The 20,433-nt window shown below is 43.4% G+C and overlaps 1 protein-coding gene across 2 annotated transcripts; it reads right to left on the bottom strand.

Annotated features, from left to right (window-relative positions):
- Positions 1-2,350: 2,350 nt before the first annotated feature.
- SMIM3 (small integral membrane protein 3) lies at positions 2,351-20,251 on the bottom strand. 2 transcript variants are annotated; one of them, XM_019027860.4, is made up of 2 exons: positions 20,109-20,251; positions 2,351-3,665 (listed from the first exon to the last, which is right to left on the bottom strand). In XM_019027860.4, exon 2 carries the CDS (start codon positions 3,652-3,654, stop codon positions 3,472-3,474), a length of 183 nt encoding a protein of 60 aa, XP_018883405.1. In that variant the 5' UTR covers positions 3,655-3,665; positions 20,109-20,251; the 3' UTR covers positions 2,351-3,471. The 2 variants fall into 2 exon arrangements, with proteins under 2 accessions (XP_018883405.1, XP_018883406.1); XM_019027861.4 differs by lacking the exon at positions 20,109-20,251 and adding an exon at positions 18,485-18,825.
- Between the last annotated feature and the right edge of the window lie 182 nt (positions 20,252-20,433).

Genomic DNA, 20,433 nt, shown 5'->3' with positions numbered 1-20,433 from the left:
CAGGCTGGAGTGCAGTGGCGCAACCTCGGCTCAGTGCAACCTCCGCCTCCTGGGTTCAAGTGATTCTCCTGCCTCAGGCCCTCAAGTAGGTGGGACTACAGGCGCCTACCACCATGCCCAGCTAATTTTTGTACTTTTAGTAGAGAGGGGGTTTCACCACATTGGCCAGGCTGGTCTCGAACTCCTGTCTTCTCAACCTCCCAAAGTGCTGGGATTACAGGCGTGAGCCACCACGTCCAGCCTAAACATGCTTTAATATGGGGAATTATGTGCTTAAAATCATTAAAAGGATTGGGAAAGCACAGAAGGCAGGGGTTACTAGAATTCCTTCCAGATCAACACCTTAGAACCGGCCATCCTGGGGAGCTACTACTTCCGTAACAAGTGGGAAGCTAGGGAACAAGAAAGCCACAGCCTTGGCTGTGGGCTGCAGGACTGTCCCACTTCAACTGAGATCCAGGCATGAGAAAGCTGCGGGCTTGGCTCCAGATTGTGCTGCAGCTTTGGGATTCACACCAGTGTTGTGATTGTCTCACACCCTGTCCTAGCTCTCCCAGCTGAACTGGGTTCCAAACTAAAACATGGTATGCGTGCATCTGAACAGCAAAGCCTAAATCACTTTTGAATCTCTATCAAGTGTAGTTACAGAAATACAGGTTTTTACTTTCACTGTAGTTTTTTGTTGTTGTTTTACTTTCCAGCCTCTGCCATCCAGGAAGGCATGCCAGAAAAACAGTTGGAAGAGATGCTGAGCAAACCTATCAGAATCTTATGACATCTTAACTATCCCCTTGCTATGGTCTGAATGTTTGTGTCCCTGCAAAATTCATATGTTGAAACCCAACCCCCATAGTGATGGCACTAAGACGTGAAGCCTTTGGGAGGTGATGAGGTCATGAGGACTCTGCTGTAATGAATGGGATTAGTTTCCATGTAAAAGAGGCCTGAGGGAGCTTGTTTGTCTCTTCCACCATGAGGACACATAGAAAGTACCATCTATAGGCCAGGCACCGTGGCTCATGTCTGTAACCCCAACACTTGGGAGGCCGAGGCAGGTGGATCACCTGAGGTCGGGAGATCGAGACCAGCCTGACCAACATGGAGAAACCCCATCTCTACAAAAAATACAAAATTAGCCAGGCATGGTGGCGCATGCCACTAATCCTAGCTACTTGGGAGGCTGAGGCAAGAGAATGGCTTGAACCCGGGAGGCGGAGGTTGTGGTGAGCCGAGATCGTACCATTGCACTCCAGCCTGGGCAACAAGAGCAAAACTCTGTCTCCAAAAAAAAAAAAAAAAAAACCATCTATGAGGACAGGCTCTCACCAGACACAAAATCTGCATGTGCTTTGAACCTCCCTGTCTCCAGAACTGTGAGCAGTAAATTTCTGTTGTTTCTGAATTACCAGTCTCAGGTATTTTGTTAGAGCCACCCAAATGTACTAAGACAGAAACCCCCTTCACCATTTCCCCCTGACGCTCTCCTCTAACTCTTACCTCTGTATTACAGTGCTGCTACTCTTGGAAAGGTTTCTGTTCTCACTGTCTCAACTTCCTAACCTCCCACTCATTTCTTAACCTACAAAATACTATTAGGGCTGGGCGTGGTGGCTCATACCTGTAATCCCAGCACTTTGGGAGGTGGAGGTAGGTGGATCACTTGAGGTCAGGAGTTCGAGACCAGCCTGGCCAATATGGTGAAACCCCATCTCTACTGAAAAAAAAATATATATATATATGTAGATAGATAGATAGATAGATAGATAGATAGATAGATAGATAGAGATATATATATAATTGCACCTCTATTGAAACACCTCATATCATAGGACCTATCCAATCTCTCTTTTTTCCCCTTCTATTCTCCTTCCCCTCCTATTTAGTGTCTTCCAAGTTCTGCATTTAGCATCTCACTCTTCTAAGTCTGTATATTCTGATCCTATCTACTTGTACACCATTATCTACCATAGGGGTTAATCCCCCATACCCTAATACCAGACATAACATCTTTCCCAAGAATAGACTCAGATCTCCAACTGCATCCTGAATGTGTCCACCTGAATATCACAAGCACCTCAAATGCAACATGTCCAATACGAAATTCATGGTCTTATTTGTCATTCTTTGAATCTGATATTCAAAATCTGTTCTTCTCCTCTGCACTATCTGTGTGTAACCTGCACAACTTCACCCACGTGCTGAAGCTAGAGCCCTGGAAGTAAATTTGATTCTTCTCCTCCCTTTTCTGTTACTATATTCAAACTGTCTTGAAGGCCCATACATTCAGTGTAAGGCTTTTACCTGAGTTCTGAGTTTAACAGTTGCTCTTTAAAGAAAGACCTCAGACATGCACATTCTAGCACTTTATTGGAACTCGGTTGTGTACATCAATGAGATCACATCAAAGTAAAAGCAGCATTTTCACACAATAATATCCCGATATCTGTGCTATCTTCTTACATAATTTAATAAATCCCAAGATGCTCCTGATTTTGGTATCGAAGAGCTTGAGTGGTCCAGAAATATCTCTACATAAATATAAATCATCACATCTAAAATAACCATCATTGTTTTAGTAGGTCCCAAAAGTCCTGGGAACACCTCTTAAAATATAATTGCCATAGGCTGGCTGCAGAGCTGGTGGGAGGGAGTGAAGGGGGTACACGTGGAGCTAATTACAGCAGGAGCTGGGCAGAGGGACACACACAAGGGGATGGGGGCCAGAGATCCTGAAAGCTGGGCAGGGAACTCAGTCACCCTGCATTTTCCAACATTGCTTGAGTGTCAAAGCTAACAGATGTGAGACTCCAGTGCAGAAAGAAGCCCATCACCCCAAATCCCTTGGCAGTGCCCAAAGATGGCACAGCCTTCCTTCAGATTACACAGGGGCAGAGATTCTGGAATGGAGAAGGTTCTGGAAAGCTCTACCCATCACCCTCCAAACTGAGAAAACATGAAGGAACATGAAGGAATGGCACCTTAAAGAAAATACTTTGGGCCAAAGTGCTGCTGGCCCCTTGGAATGGGGACAGGGTGCTCTTGGCTTGGTTTGACCTGAGGGGCACTGGCAAAGTCTGCTCTGCCCCCAGTATCTCCCTCACCACCTTTAAGGCCATCATCAGCAATCAGGTTCTCTGGTTCTTGAAAGCTTCTCAGGATTCAGCATAACACCCTTATATCTGTGGTATCTTTACTGCTCACAAACAGCTTTCACATCCACCAAGTCAGGTGGTTCTCACATCCCTATGAGGTAGAAAGGGCAGGGATCACCATCCCCATTTGACAGATAAGGAATCTGGAACTCAGAGAGTTAGGTCCCTTGACCAAATTCACACAGCTGGCTCGTGGCAGAATCAAAACCAGAACTCAGGTCCATGCCCCAAAGTCCCTCCTGCTGCTTTTCTGAAGACAGGAAGAGGCTGGGGACAGGATGCCTGTCCTCATCCCTCACCCAGCCCTCTTGGGAGGCTCTCAAACAGCCCCACTAAGGATCGGATGAGTCCGCATGCGATAGATGATTACTGCAGTGGCTGGGCACAGCAACAACGAGGTCATGATGACAATGGTGGCCAGGATGATGAGGACAATAACCCAGATATCCAGGATATGCTTGGGAAGCACGACTTCCATGGGGACTTGGCTGACTGCATCCATGTTGCTTCACTCTGCAACAGACAAGAAAGGAGGATCACTGTTGTGTACTCTCTCCCTGCCTCCCTGGTTAGAAGGAAACCCTCAGGAGTTAGAAGCCTGGGTCACTTACCAGATATGTAAACTTTAAGGTTCCCTGATTAGTAATTACAATGGCTTCATTTACTGAGGGCTTCCTATTGCCAGACCTGTGCTAGACACTTTATGTCTATTAACACATTCAGTCCTTACTTGAACCACTGGCCCTATAAGGCAAGGACTATAATTATTGTTTTCTATTTCTTGGCCTTTAACTTCCGTTACACCCATTTTACAGATGAGGACTCTAAAGTCTTAAAAGGCAAGATGACATTAATTTGACCAATAACATGAACCCAGATGGGTGGGACTCCAAAGCTTTCCTGCTTAACTATTAAGCTACCATACTACCAGTCTGTCCTCTCATCTATAAAATGAGAGATGCATTGTTTTTGGTCCTATACCCCCTTCTCCCATTCTCCCCTTTCTGGGGAGAACCTACCTATTCTGTGTGGTTTCATTGGGACACTGACCTGAGTACAGGGATGGATATGTTTCCATCCCCAGTAACTTATGGAAAAATAAAATTAAAAAGGTATAAATAAATAAATTGTTTGAGCCTAGCTACTTAATAAATGGAACTGCTCGGTATTTATTTTGACCTAGGGTGCTGTTAAAAAATGACTAAGACACTAAGGATTCAGTGAATTGAACACGATTGGAAACAGCTATTTGTAGTCTGCCCCTTTCCCACTCTTCCCCCCAAGTCATCAAAGTCCAAATTATCATTCTTATGCCTTTGCATCCTCATAGCTTAGCTCCCACATATCAGTGAGAACATACGATGTTTGGTGTTCCATTCCTGAGTTACATCACTTAGAATAATAGACTCCAATCTCATCCAGGTCACTGCAAATGCTGTTAATTCATTCCTTTTTATGGCTATGTAGTATTCCATCATGTGTATATCTCACAGTTTCTTTATCCACTTGTTGATTGATGGGCATTTGGGTTTGTTCCATGATTTTGCAATTGTGAATTGTGCTGCTATAAACATGTATGTGCAAGTATTTTTTCGAATAATGACTTCCTCTGGGTAGATACCCAGTAGTGGGACTGCTGGATCAAAAGGTAGTCCTACTTTTAGTTATTTAAGGAATCTCCACACTGTTTTCTATAGTGGCTGTACTAGTTTACACTCCCACCAGCAGTGTAGAAGTGTTCCCTGCTCACCACATCCACACGAGCATTTACTGTTTTCTGATTTTCTTTTTATTATGGCCATTCTTGCAGGATTAAGGTGGTATCGTATTGTGGTTTTGATTTGCATTTCCCTCATCATTAGTGATGTTGATCATTTTTTCATATGTTTTTGACCATTTGTACATCTTCTTTTGAGAATTGTCTGTTCATGTCCTTAGCCCACTTTTTGATGGGATTGTTTGGTTTTTTCTTACTGATTTGTTTGAGTTCATTGTAGATTCTGGATATTAGTCCTTTGTCAGATGTATAGATTGTGAAGATTTTCTCCACTCTGTGGGTTGTCTGTTTACTCTGCTGACTGTTCCTTTTGCCATGAAAAAGCTCTTTAGTTTAATTAGTTTCCAGCTATTTATCTTTGTTTTATTGCATTTGCTTACGGGTTCTTGGTCATGAAATCCTTGCCTAAGCCAATGTCTAGAAGGGTTTTTCCAAAGTTATCTTCTAGAATTTTTATAGTTTCAGGTCATAGAGTTAAGTCCTTAATCCATCTTGAGTTGATTTTTGTATGAGGTGAGAGATGAGGATCCAGTTTCATTCTGCTACATGTGACTAGCCAATTATCCCAGCACCATTTGTTGAAAAGGGTGTCACTTCCCCATTGCATGTTTTTGTTTGCTTTGTTGAAGGTCAGTTTGCTGTAAGTATTTGGGTTTATTTCTGGGTTCTCTGTTCTGTTCCATTAGTCTATGTGCCTATTTTTATACCAGTACCATACTATTTTGGTGACTATGGCCTCATAGTGTAGTTTGAAATTAGGTAGTGTGATGCCTTCAGATTTGTTCTTTTTGCTTAGTCTTGCCTTGACTATGCAGGCTCTTTTTTGGTTCCATATGAATTTTGGAATTGTTTTTTCTAATTCTGTGAGGAATGATGGTGGTATTCTGATGGGGATTGCGTTGAATTTGTAGATTGCTTTTGGCAGTATGGTTATTTTCACAATACTTATTCTACCCATCCATGAGCATGGAATGTGTTTCCATTTGTTTGTATCATCTATGATTTCTTTTTAGCAGTGTTTTGTACAAGGAAAACTACAAAACGCTGCTGAAAGAAATCATAGATGACACAATCAAACAACTTAATATGTATTTATGGCCTAACAACTTAGTAGCTGTTTGAAAAAAAAATACACGCAAATTGAAAAAAAAAGTTTTTATTTCATTCTTAACTAGTTACTAATGGAATATATGCACCTGCTGGACACTGTGTAACTTTTCAAACTTTGGAATAATATTGGACATGCCATCCTCACTTATTATTTCACATTAATTTTTGCCCAGTACTTGCCATACCATGCAACCACCAAAAAATCAACTTCGGGCTGGGTGCAGTGGCTCACGCCTATAACCCCAACACTTTGGGAATCCAAGGTGGAAGGATTGCTTGAGCCTAGGAGTTCAAGACCAGCCTGAGCAATATAGTGAGATTTTAATTATAATTTAATCTAATTTAATTCTAATTAGATTGGCATGGTGGCTTATATCTGTAGTCCCAGCTACTTGGGAGGCTGAGGTGGAAGGATTGCTTGAGCCCAGGAGGTCCAGGCTACAGTGAGCCATGATCACACCACTGCACTCCAGCCTGGGTGACAGAGCAAGACCCTATCTCAAAAAAAATTTTTTTTAATCAACTTCATAAATTATAACATTAACAAAAGGCATGTAGTAAGATTAATGTTAAACTGTGAACTATCTTAAGCTAATCATTTGTAAAGTGTCTGAGAGATGTTGTCAAATATCACTATTTCTGTCAAAAATCTTAAACATCCTGCAGCACTCCCCTCCTTCTAGTGAGTTCACTGGGGCTCCCAGGACACTTCAGTGCTCAGCTTGGGAACCATCGATATAATACATTCCCTGCCCAGAGGGCACAAGGCTGGAACTATCTCCTGCAGGTCCTTTCAAATGTAAGATCGATAATTCTGTGATTCTAGGTTCCAAGCAAAATTCCTAATTGCAATCCTATTTCCTATTCTTATCTAATCACTAACTTTTCCTTTCTAATGCCCTTGGCTCCACGTCCACTGTTGCCACCCTAAGTAAGGTATTGATCACCATACCCAAAGGAGAGTACCCAAGAAATACATACAAGGATGTTACTTTCTGCATTATTTGTTAAGGCAACAGACACAACAAGTGTCCACTAATAGTAAAATAAAGAAGGGTATATCTGTATAATGGGATGCCATGCAACAATTTTCATGTATTCATTCACTCACCCATTCATTCATTCATTTAACAAGTATATAGTACTTACTCCACATCAATCATTGTTCCAAATGCATTACAAATATTAATTTACTTAATTAATACAGCTACTATGAAAAACAGAATGGAGGTTCCTCAAATAATTGGAAATAGAGTCACTATATGATCTCAGTAATCTCACTTCTGGGCATATAACCAAAGGATTTGAAATCAGTATGTCAAAGAGATTTCTGCACTCCCATGTTTATTTCAGCATTATTCACAAGAGCCAAGTTATGGAATAAACCTAAGTGTCTATTAACCATGAATGGATAGAGATAATGTGGCATATACTCAATGGAATATTATTTAGCCTTAGAAAAGAAGGAAATTAGTGCCATTTGCGACAACATAGATGAACATGAGGACATTATGCTAAAGGATATAAGCCAGGCACAGAAAGACAAATATCTCAAGTTCTCATTTATATATGGAAGCTAAAAATATCAGACCCATAGAAGCAGAAAGCAAAGCCTCTGGTGGTCACCAGAGGCTGGAAGGTTGGGGGAATGGGGAGATACTGGTCAAAGGGTATTATGTTTCAGTTAGGCAGGAGGAATAAATAAGTACTGAGATTAAAAAATTAATTTATTTATTAGTCATTTAAGAGGAATCTGATCTGTAGTGAACTCCAAAAGTTTTAAGTGGAAAAAATAAAAATAAAGTGCAGAACACTTGTGTATAGGATGATTCCTTTGGTTCAGATTTTGTAGAATTAAGTAGGTAAATAGGCGAGGATATATACAGGAAAATTACTTTCTGAGTGTACTCTCAAGAAAGTGTTAATAGTGGTTACCTTTTCGGGAGCTGGACTAGGAATAAGAGGTTTTGCTTTTCATTCTTCATTCATAAAACATGATTTTATGCCATTTGAATTTTCTCAACATGAGCATTTATTACTTCTAATTTTTTATGCCAACTGGGTTAAGGGGGCAAAGAGGCTTTTTTTTTTGTTTTTGTCTTAATAATTCTCCATCTTAAAAAGTAAAAACACACATATACAATTTTAAAATCAAATAAAATTAAGAGATGAGACTAGATCAGCAGTCACCAAATGCCACACACCATGGTAAGTGACCTTAAGACAGTATAAAAGAACACTGATTTCTGGGTCTCAATCCATACATACTGAATTAGACTCAAAGGGAATGAGGAGGAGCCCTTTTTTCCCATTGTCCAGGTGATTCCAACGTGCAGCCAGATTTGGGAACCTCTGGACTCAACAAATCTTTAAGACCCCTAAGGCCTTTTCTGGCATTAAGATTTGGGAATTGATTCCCAGGTGCTCTGCAGCCAGGCTGGGCAGATCTGGGCAAGTTCCCAGATGAAGGAGAAGCCTCTGACAAAGCTCCCCAGGGCCATAGGATTATCTGCCGAGCTTGCAGAGGAGACAGAAGCACAGGCTGGCCCTGTCTCAGCCTAGGAAATGGAGTAACTTTCCCCAAGGTCTAAGACACAGAAGCATGAGTCACAGGAGACTGAAACTGTTAGAGGACCGGGGGCGGGATAAGTCATTCTTTGTGGTCTCCTGACTGCATCAACAGCTAGCTGCCTTAGACTAAAGGAACCCCACAAGAGCCCTTTCCTGTAAACCCATTAACATCAAACAGTCTTCGTGACTTCAAATGCCAGGAATACATAATCACCCTGGCTGATTTTCATAAGCAAAGCCTGTCAGATACAGGAACTCAGGCTTCGGGGCTCATCCACAATCAAGAATCCTGGAACATTAAAGCTAAAATGAGTGCCATTTCACAGATGGTGAAACTGAGGTCCAGGGGGTCTTCTCCCTCCTGCAGTCTTACTCCTTGAGGGAATAATCATTCAAATACATAGATCTGATCGTGTCGCTGCCCCTAACTAAAACAAAACAGAACAAGTAGATGAATAAATGAAATTCTTCTGTAACCTGTATCCTAGACTGTACCAATATTACTCTTTTGCAAATGAAATTGTTTTTCTAACCCCAATACCCAACAGCTAAAGTAAGGCTGCTCTAGTAGAGCCTGGAAAGTGGGGGCCTGGCAGGGGAAGCGTGCAGTCCTACCTACCCAGCAGAGCTGAATACGTATCCTCAGAGACCCTAAGCACTAGAGATGAGGGTGCCCACCCCCTTCACATATGCAATTCAAACTAAAAATAATACTACACCATAACACACAAACTTTGCATGTTGCGAAATTAAAGTCGTTTCTTTCTTCTAACTGAAAAAATTGGAAAAAACTTTTCCCAGCTGTCCTTTGGCATGCCTGCTCAGTGCAGCGGGCTTACTTGGCAGGGCAGTGCTACTATTCAGTTTCCCCTCGACCCCCTGGGCTCCTCAGAACATAGTGTGAAAGCCACAAGTTGCAATGTTCTCCAAGGGCCCTTCCAGAGCTACTGTTCCAAGATTCTAAGGCTGGCCATAGAAGTAGTCGGGTGTCAGAGGGCACAGGGAGCTCTATCTCCCTGTTTCACTCTTCTCGAAACTCAAATGTGTCCTTTGCTGCACTGTTCTTCCCCATGTAACACGGGTTCCAGTTGCTTCCACCTCTCCCTACTGTCAAAGAAAAATTTTGTCTCCCAAATAAGAGCTAAGCAAACCATACCTTCAGCATCTTTAATTGCACACTAGAAATATTTGCTTGAGAAAAAGCAGGACTCTAAGCTTCTCCTAGCTGACTTCTATTTGACCTCTCTGGCATGAGTGCGTAAAACCTTGTTTCTTGGTATGTCTAATATAATAGTCATAGATTAATTTATCATTTGCCTCACAGATATATTGCTTGATATTTCTGATTAATGGTTCATGTTGGATATGGCCCAAACCATTTATGTCACAAATTTATGCCTATCACTGATAAGATTATGATGTTTTTATAACCATAGGAAGTAAAACATCAATCGGGTCTAAACTCTCATTATTTTGAACCAGCATACTTTATCTGCTATTTGCCTCCTTAACAAATAATAAACTTTGACATATGTTCAATATAAGTTTGTCTAAGAAACTGCACGGAAACCACCCTGAGCTCACCAGCAGAAAAGCCACTAGCACCAAACATGCCATCCCATCAGATCACAGGCCCTATACCACCAGCCCTGTGAACTGGACACATCATTGCTCCTCCTCAGTCCATAGGGGTTAAGTAACTTAGCCAATTCAATGGAAAAGTCAACGATCCCAAAATGACTGTTTTGTGTCCACTAACAAGACCAAATATAAGGTGGGGGGAAAAACAATGTAGTTTCTACAAAAGAGGAAAAAAACTTCTTTCTTTTTTTTTTTTTTTTTTTTTTTTTTTGAGACACAGTCTCGCTCAGTTGCCCAGGCTGGAGTGCAGTGGCGTGATCTCAGCTCACTGCATCCTGTGCCTCCCAGGTTCAAGCAAACCTGTGCCTCAGCCTCTTGAGTAGCTGGGACTACAGGTGTGCGCGACCACACCTGGCTAATTTTTGTATTTTTTGTAGAGATAAGGTTTTGCCATGTTGCCCAGTCTGGTCTCGAACTCCTGGCCTCAAGTGATCCGCCCACCTCAGTTTCCCAAAGGAGAGTGACCGCACCTGGTCAAACTTTACTTTTCCAAAGGTAAAAATTCATCCCCTCTTTTAAGTACTCCACTTGATCCAGTTTAGGCAGGCAAAGGGAAGCCCTACTGCCTGATTAGGAAACATCAAATTTTACTTCTGGGACCACTTTTCTTAAGCAATTAAAAGTTCTTTTTGCAAAAGAAAGAATCATTGTTTCGGCCAATCCCACCATTTGGCAAGTTTTCTAGTTATATAAAAATTATATAAATTTCATAAATTAAAATTTCCTACAAGTTGATAGTTTTAGGGTAACTGGATTCAAGGCAACAAGCCTGTGTTATCTACTCGCCAGACTCTCTAGCAAGCAACTTTTTCCTCTCTGACAGGACAATATTGTTTTTATTTTTGGTTCAGTATTATCATGATAAGTAACTCTGTCCAGGATATTCATTCATTTATTCATATGTCAAGTACTTGGTATTTGCAAGATACTCTCTCAGGACTTACTATTACTTACTCCTTATGACTCTGTGCTTCAAGAAGCACAGGGAAGTGAAATACCACTTCCCTTATTTCCTCAAACACAGGATCACACGAGCCAGCATTTGCTTAACAAATTGTATTTGTTTAAATTTGTAAAAACAAAAATAAATTGTTTTATTTCACAAATTTGTATTATTTGTATTTGCTTAACAAATCCCATTCATTAACTTATTAAAACTTCACAAAAATCCTATGTGGGGATTTTACAGCTATAAAAACTAAAACTGAGAGAGGTTAGCCAGCCATTGATCATAAAGCTAAGTGAACAGGATTCAAACTCAGGAATCCTGATTCTGCACTTACTTACCGCTACACTACAGCTACCTCCAAAGAGTCCACATAGACCCAGTGTATAAGCATGGAGTATACCAGACCCACAGCTTTCTTCTAAGTCCAGGTCAAACATTGTTTTCAGCTGAAGGCCATTCCATATTTAGAGAATTAAGAAGAGATACGCAATCTATAAAGATCAGGACTTCCGATTCTGGTAATGGCGAACTAGACAATTCGGACTAGTCCTTTTACTGAAGACAGCTAGAAAAGTGGGACCAAAAAAACCTGATGGAAGGCACTAAGAGCTAACGAAATAATGAAGAATTACCAGTCTTCATTGCTTGAGAAAAAGCAGGACTCTAAGCTTCATGCAGGTTTTTTTGGTCCCACTTTTCTGGGAGAAGGCAAAAATCCAGGGAGGAAAGCCTGTCATTTTCCCCTACAGGAGAATGGAGAGTGAGCAGTACTGACTCAGGAGACTAAGGGGACAAAATTTGGAGCCCAAGACTGCCAAGAGAGGGAGAGTAAAACTTCTGCACTTTGAGCTTGGACCTTAAAAAGCACCCTTAGTGCTAAAGATGAACTGGAAGTATACTAGTCCTCCCAGAGACTACAACTCAGCTTTGCATTATCATAGCTCCTGAAATTAAATTAAGGAATCTCCAGGTGCTTGGTAGAAGCAAATATACATCCTCTCTGGAGGCAATATCATCATGATAGGTCTCAAATTATGTTTTGTTTACAAATATAATGTCCAACACATAACCAAAATTAACCAAGAATGCAAAAAGACAGGATGATAAAAACAAAATAATCAGAAACAACAGACAATAGAAAAAAAAGTCTACCGGGGCTCCAGATATTGGAGTCATCAGACAGACACATAGTTCAAATAACTTTGCTTACTATGTTCAAGGAGGAAAAAACTCCAAGTTTGAGAATTTTGACAGAGAATTTGAAATTATAAGAAAGAATAAACAGATTTTTTTAAAAGAATCAAATAGGGGTTACAAGTGGTGGCTCACACCTGTGATCTCAGCACTTTTGGAGGGAAAGGCAGGTGGATCACTTGAGCTCAGGAATTCAAGATCAGCCTAAGCAACATGGCAAAATCCCATCTCCACAAAAAAAATTTTAAAATTAGCTGGGCATGGTGTGCACCTGTAGTCCCAGCTACTCAGGAGGCTGAGGTGGGAGGATCACTTGAGCCCAGGAGGCTAGGGCTACAGTGAGCCATGACTAGGCCACTGCACTCCAGTCTGGGTGACAGAGTGAGACCCTGTCTCAAAAAACAACAACAACAAAGAGAACCAAATAAAAATTCTAGAACTGAAAAATATAATAGAAATTTAAAATTCAGTAGATAGGCTTCAAAATTCAGTAGATTAGCCATAGTAAAAGAGAGAATTAGTAAACTGGAAAAAAGATCAGGGGAAAATACTTAGAATGAAGTAAGGATAAACAAAAGGATGGAAAATACAGAAAAAGAAATAGGTAAGAGAGATAGAGGAAACAGTGACAAGGTACAACATAAATATATTGGAGTATCAGAAGGAGAAAAGAAAGAATGAAGCAGAACAATATTGGAGTAAATAATAACAGAATTTTCCAAAACTGATGAAAGACACCAATTTGCATACTAAAGAAGTCCCATGAACTCCTAGCAGAATACATAAATTGGAATCCATAATTAGAAATATAGTAAATCTGGCCAGGTACAGTGACTCATGCCTGTAATCCCAGCACTTTGGGAGGCTGAGGTGGGCAGATCATTTGAGGTCAGGAGTTTGAGACCAGCCTGGCCAACATGGTGAAACCCTGTCTCTACTAAAAATACAAAAATTAGCCAGGCGTTGTGGCACACGTCTGTAGTCCCAGCTACTTGGGAAGCTAAAGCAGGAGAATCATTTGAACCCAGGAGGTGGGGGTTGCAGTGTGCCAAGATGGCACCACTGCACTCCAGCCTGAGCAACAGAGTGAGACTCCATTTAAAAAAAAAAGAAAAGAAAAGAAATATAGTAAATCCGCTGAGATCCAAAGATAAAGAGAAATAAGACAGAATATCTTTAAAAGAGAAACAATTAGATTGACAACCAACTTCTCAACAGAAACAATGGAATTTAAAAACAGCAGAATGATCTCTTCGAAGAGGTGAACAGAAATAACTGCCAAGAATAATGGTGCAATAAGACATTTTCAGGCTAGGTGCGGTGGCTCACACCTGTAATCCCAGCACTTTGAGAGGCCAAGGCAGGCGGATCATTTGAGGTCAAAAGTTCAAGACAAGTCTAGCCAGCATGGTGAAACCTGTCTCTACTAAAAATACAAAAATTAGCCAGGTATGGTGGCACACGTCTGTAATCCCAGCTACTCGGGAGACTGAGGCAAGAGAATCGCTTGAACCTGGGAGGCAGAGGTTGCAGTGAACCAAGATTGTGCCACTGCACTCCAGCCTGGGCAACAACGCGAGACTCCATCTCAAAAAAAAAAAAAAAGACATTTTCAGGGAAAAAAAAATACAGAATTAAAGTATTCAAGAGCAATAACAAACAAATTCTGGAAGAAATAGAATTAAAGTATTTTGATTTTCTTGTATTGCCTAAGAAAGGGCAGAAGAACCAAATCATATTAGACTTTGTTAAATCAAGGATGTATATTGTAATCTCTATGGTAGCCACTAAAAATATCAGTCAAAGAGTGCATAATTTCCAGGGGAAAACAGGAGAGGAGAAAAACAACAACAAATACTTAGAATAAAGGGGACAAATAGAAAGCATAGAGAAAGATGGTAGATTTAAACCCAAACTAACAAGGACCGTTAGGGTACATATAAATAAGGATAAAATATACACATACATATATATTTTTTATAAGAGACACATGGGGATTAGAAGGGTTGAAAGTCAACGGATACAAATGAAACACCGTGTAACCATGAATCACATACGCTGGTAGCCCCTTACTAGTTAGTATAAGGCCAAGTAGACTTTTAGGCAGAAAGTATTACTAAAGATACCAAAAAGGTAAAGTGATTTTCTATTTTTAGGTACCTAATCTCAGAATTATAAGGAGAAATAGACAAATCTGCAATTATAGTGGGAGATTTCAAGATGTCTCTCTCAGATCTTGTGGGGAAAGGCAGGATGAGCAGAATAGATGTTATCAACAAAGCCCAGAGTTGATGAGATACATGAAGTGTTGGAAGCATATGGAGTCCTGGTGGCTTTGGCAAGAGGTTTAACCTCTTTGAGCTTTAGTCTCCTAATTTGTAAAATGGAAATAATAACTAATAATTGTAACCACTTCATAGGGATGCTCTGGAGGTTAAATGAGCTAATGCACATAAAGCACTTAGGACAACGCCTGGTACACAGTAAGGGATTCACAAAGTTAAGCTGAGCTAGTGAACCCGGCATCGTTCCTAAATCACAAGGTCAAGAGATCGAGACCATCCTGGCCAACATGGTAAAACCCTGCCTCTACTAAAAGTACAAAAATTAGCTGGGTGTGGTAGTGCACACCTGTAGTCCCAGCTACTCAGGAGGCTGAGGCAGGAAAATCGCTTGAACCCAGGAGGTGGAGGTTGCAGTTAGCCAAGATCGCACCACTGCTCTCCAGCCTGGTGACAGAGTGAGACTCCGTATCAAAAAAAAAAAAAAAAAAAAAAAAAAAAGGGAGTTCAAAGCCTCTGCCATTAGTTAGGGTGCCGTGACTGCTTCGTGACTGATCTGGGCCCAATGTAGGAAACCACAGTGAAAAGTTTTTTTAAGTAAAAAAATTTTAAGCTGTCCCCAGCTTGAACCTCCCACCGGAAACTTACACCCTCCACATCCGAGCTGCAACTAACAGTCAACTTTTGAGAGTTTGCCAATGGTTATCCAACCGGTTTTACTGCCAGAGTTCACTGAGGAAGAAGGCAATAAAAGAAGTGACTGCCTGCTGGCAGTCAAGCTTAATTATCTCAAAGTGGGAGACAAGGCAGATAGAGGCAGGTGGCTTTCTGCAGGTGTGGCCTTAGCCCAGCACTGCCAGAACTCTGGGCAGACCATGCTGCTGCTGTTTTGTTTCCACCAGCCACGGTGGCCAGAGAGCAGACAGCTATAACCAGCTCCAAGTCACTGATGCTGAGGCGTCAAAGATACATGACTCTTCAAGTATTTTGCAGAATGTGAACAAGGCTGATGGTTCCCAGGGCACAGGACTAGAGGGTTTGCCAGCATTGTCCACCTTATAGGACCCCTTCCAAAAAGTCTCCACCCTCAGAAGATGCTGCTGAGGTTGTCAAGGAAGAATGGAACATTTAAGCCAGAGAGGGCAATTCAAGTTCCTAGATGGGGCCACACTGGCCACTTTGTAGCCTGGGGAACCTAACAACTGTGTCCCAGGGGCTGATCCCACTTGAAGACCTTTGTGTTTGCTGTTCCTTCTCAGAATGCTCTTTTCCTCCCCTGTCCATTGTCTCAATGTCCATGACCTCAATCTAAATGTTACGTTTTAGTAAAGTTTTTCCGGACCCACTCTGTTAAACTATCACTCTTATCTTGTTTTATTTTCTGCATATGCTTTTCACAATCTAAGATTAGCTTGTTTGTTTTTATTGGCTTTTTTCCTATCAGGCTAAAGACTTGTTGATTTGCTCCCTCAAACACAAGCACAGGGAGAGCAGAAGCCTCACCTCTTGTGTATTGCTGTGTCCTCAGCACCTATCACAGGGCCTGGCATATCACAAGTGCCAACAAATATGAAATCAATGAAGAAATGAATATGGGAAGATTATTTCAGATGTGAGCTCACTCGTGGAACCTAATTGACTGAAGAGGTCCAGAAAGAATCCTCATCCCTGCAAAAGTCCCAGTGATTCTAAAAGTCAGAACCCTATCTCCAAAATAACATGACGTCCTCTGATTTTATCATTTTCTGGGCTCTTTGTACATTCAGGAAGGATTATGGGGGGCTCTTTCTTCCCCAGCCCACCCTGTACATACCAGGCAGAAGAGAACTGGCCTTTCAGAACGAAGCCCTCTAGGATTCCCACTTGTTGATTTGCTTGGGCCGATAAGCTCAAATTCGAGTTCTGACACCATGTGCTCAGGAGCTGGGGACTGAGGTGGGGAGGAGGGACCAGGGGTGAGGGGAGCAGTGATGTTGCCCAAGATGTGAATCTTTCTGTTCTTAGAAGAGGACAGGGAGGCTGATAAAAGCGGGGGCAGGTTTCCCATGCCAAGTCCAATATGAGAAGGACATACCAGCTTCACATTTACTCTTGGAAGTATTTCTCCTCCCACTGTGTAACAGCCTCAAACATTTACCAACCCAGCACAGTCATTTCACCAGGGACCTTTGGTCCAAATAAAGGGGCCAGAGGAAGGAATGGACAGGACATACAACTACCAAAAATGTGAAATGAATCAAATCACAGCCTTTTCTCCAATGACCCAAAGTCCCTAAGGAGCACTCTGTTCTCATTTCACCCCAACTGGCCCCTGTCTCTCCAAACTTCCTAACAGGCTACAGACCTGCCTGAGTTTCCATCTGCTCCTCTGTGGCTGGAAAAATGGAAAAACACCAGGATATTTCAAAGAGATCGGAACACAGCCAGAGCTGTGTAAGACCGCACGTACCATCTGACCCAGCCAATCACAGAGTCTTAGAAACCAACAGAGAGCTAGCAGAGGAGAAAGCCCAGGCCAAATCCCCAGCATCCTGTTTAAGGCACTACTATCCATCATTGCTATTTGCCAGTGACTAAGTGCCTGCTGTGTGTCGGGCTAACAAAGGAGACTGTCCATGAGAGGTGCTGGCAGGGTGCTCCGTGACAGAGCTGCAAGAGCACCAGGCGGTGGTAGTGCCTTGCCTCAATGTGTGAGCCTCAACAGGTCGCTCTCCCAAAGTGAGCCTCATGTGTGTGGAAAGCAGAATAATGCCCACCACCACCACCACCAAAGACATCTATGTCCTGGTCCCCAGAATCTTGAATATGATCCTATATAGTGGGTCACTAGCAAGAAACATATCCAATCAGCCAATCAGAGTGCAAATCAATAAAATAAGGAAGCTCTATCTATACACAACTAAGCAATTTAAAGTATACGGTTTAGACGTGGAATCTAGCTTGCTGTTGTTTAATGTGCCAGGCAATTATACTTCTGAGCAGTTCCCCTTCCTAACTACCTAATTCTTAGCCTTTACTGCTAGATGTCTCCATTATCTCTTGAGGTTCACCTTCTGTTTCCCTAGTGAGTTGGAAGGATACTAGGTCTCTAGGGATCCACTAGAACAGTGACTATCAAATTCTCACTTAACTTCTCTCAGGTCACCCTGAAAGTAAGTGACAGAGGCAAGATCTGAACCTAGTTCCCCCCAATTCCAATGAAGTTCAGAGAATAGGCCCTGGAGCCAGGGTGCCTGCGTTCAAATTACAGCTCTGCCACTTACTTTCTGTGTGATCATGGGTGAGTCACTCTCTCTGGACCTCAGTTTCCTCATCCATAAAATGGAGGTGATGACAGTCCCTCCCTAATAGGATTGTGGTAAAGCCTAAATGAGTTAATACAAGTAAAATGCTTAGAGTCATGCCTAGCTTATAGTAAGTACTCAGTAAATGGCAAGTATGATCATTATAACATCATTCCGCTTACTGGGCCAGTCAGGGTGGGGGAGGACAAGGCAGGGTGTCACAATGCCAACACTTACTCCTATACCTCAATAAACTGTGTTTGTGAGTACACGTGCCCATTTTTTATACCACCGCCACACCCAACCAAGATATTCTCTTTCCTTGGAGGTATTTCCTTTGCATGTTTCAATCCATAGAGAAGAAATGGAGGCACAACGTTTAAAGGATTGGCATATGGCTGAGAAAGCATCTGAGGCTGTGACTGGCCCTTATCCCCTTGGTCTGTCACCCCCAAGGGCCCAGGATCTGACCTGACCACAGGCCCCCAGAGTCTCTCATTTGTTTTGCATCTCTAACACCTCACCGTGACTCAGTAGTTCTCTGGCTGTTCTCTGGGACTCCCCAGATCTTTAGTGTCATGGAGCCACAGTTCTGAGGTTCGGAGAGGTCAGTTGTGGGAGAGTTCATGAAGCATGACTTGTAACCCCCACAGCATGATTCACAGTCCCAGGACAGCTGGGAACAGGAGGTCCCGGTTGGAGCAGGAAAACACTTTTTAGTTGTTTTCAGTTGTCACTGCAGAAGCACATGATGTCCTAAAGCTCAGCTGTGCTGCCTTGCGTGTGTCTAGATGGCTGCTGTGCGGCCTGCATAAACCAAAGAGCATGTCATGCTCAACCACAGACAAACATCTGTTCCACTCCCATGTCTTCATTTTACAGATAGGGAAGACAAGGGCCAGAGAGGGGAAATGCCTCCATTAGGGTAATTCAGAGGGGCTCCTAACCCCCAGAGTACCCGTTCTTCCCGCTCCCACCTCCACCTAATTCAGGCATCCCCAATCCTTCCAAACTATGTGGCCACTGCAGTAGCAGCACGCATCATAGCAGATGTTCAAGGAATCTCTGATACTTGTGTGATTGCGCAGCCTTCACCACCACACCCTGGAGCTTTGAGGACCTTAGTATTCACCACAGATGAACCGGAGACTCCTCAGCCCCCAGGTGCAGCAGGATTCCAGCTGGTCCAGAAGAAACAAGTGCAGCTGCATGAGTAAGAGCCCAGCCTGGCCCTCAATCAGAATAACAGCCCCTGAGGTTTGTTTCAATTTGTGGGGGGGCGGGGGGGTTACACCTTTCATCCTTTCACTCAGTACATATGTATGGAGCACCTACTGTTAGCCAGGCCCTGCTCCAAGAGCTGAGAATGCCTCAGAGATGACGATAGACAGGCAGTCCCTACCCTCAAGAAACTGGCATGGGGGAGACTAGGGAGCAAAACAACCGGCAACTGGAACAACTACGTCCTCAGGAAAGGGACAGCTAACCAGTAGGAGGGAGCTTGAAGGAAGCCTTCTCTCCAAGATACTTTGCTCATGTCCTTTCTCGTTTGCTTTCTGCACGCAGAAAATGTTTTCCCAATTTCAATGATGGAAAAACAAGGATGGTGAAGCAGTTAGTGACAGAACCAGGGCTGGAACCCGCCACTCCTGACTCCAAACTCCTGGCGCCTTCTACACGGGGCCTCGAGAAAAGCGGGACAGGTAAGTGCAAAGACCCAAACCCAGCGCAGCGCCCAAGCAGGTGCTCAGGCCCGGGCACTGAACCCTGACGCTGGGCCTGGAGAGCCAGGAGGTGGCAGTCTGCCCGAGGAGGAGGCTTCCCGAGAAGGCAAGGGCAGCGGACCCGGAGAGAAGCCAGTCTCCGAGTGGGGCTGGGGTTCGCCCACCCGAGCTCCGCCTCCCCCAGGCCCAAAATTCTGTGCACTAGGAGGCTCGAACTTAAGAGCTGACAGCAGGAGAAAAAGGAGGAGGGGGTGAGGGCAAGAAATACAAAAGTGATGAAAAGGGAGAAATGGGGAGGAGAGACCGGACATAAAGAAGAACGTTGGGAGCCCTGGGAAAGGGGCCGCACTAGAGGTAAGTCGCGAATCCGAAGAGCTCCGCTCTGCCAGAGCCCCACAAACAATCCCCCGGTGGCCCCACTCACCCCAGATGGCGGCGAGTCTGCGGAAAGTTCCTGGGGCAGGGATGGCTCGGTGCTTCTCAGGGTCCCCAGGACTGCACGGGATCTGGCAGCTGGAAGCGACCCCCAGGCCTGGAACCTCAGCCCTAGGCAGCTCCTGGAACGTGCCCCGGCTCCTCCGGGCCCCGGGAGGCGGGAGAGCGCAGGAGCGGCCAGGACGCGCTGCTGCTCTGGAATGCGCGGCTGCTGGGGACCGCCCCCGGAACGCCCGGTCCCGGGGCCCCGGCAACTCCAGCTCAGCTCCTCCTCCAGCGTCCCCTGCGGGCTGCGTGCGGGGAGAAAGGAACCT

This window comes from Gorilla gorilla, chromosome 4 (assembly GCF_029281585.2).
Source record: "Gorilla gorilla gorilla isolate KB3781 chromosome 4, NHGRI_mGorGor1-v2.1_pri, whole genome shotgun sequence".
In the NCBI taxonomy this organism is placed as follows: Eukaryota; Metazoa; Chordata; class Mammalia; order Primates; family Hominidae; genus Gorilla; species Gorilla gorilla.
The sequence above is the reverse complement of the archived record's forward strand: the minus strand, read 5'-3'. Positions and strand labels throughout refer to the sequence as shown.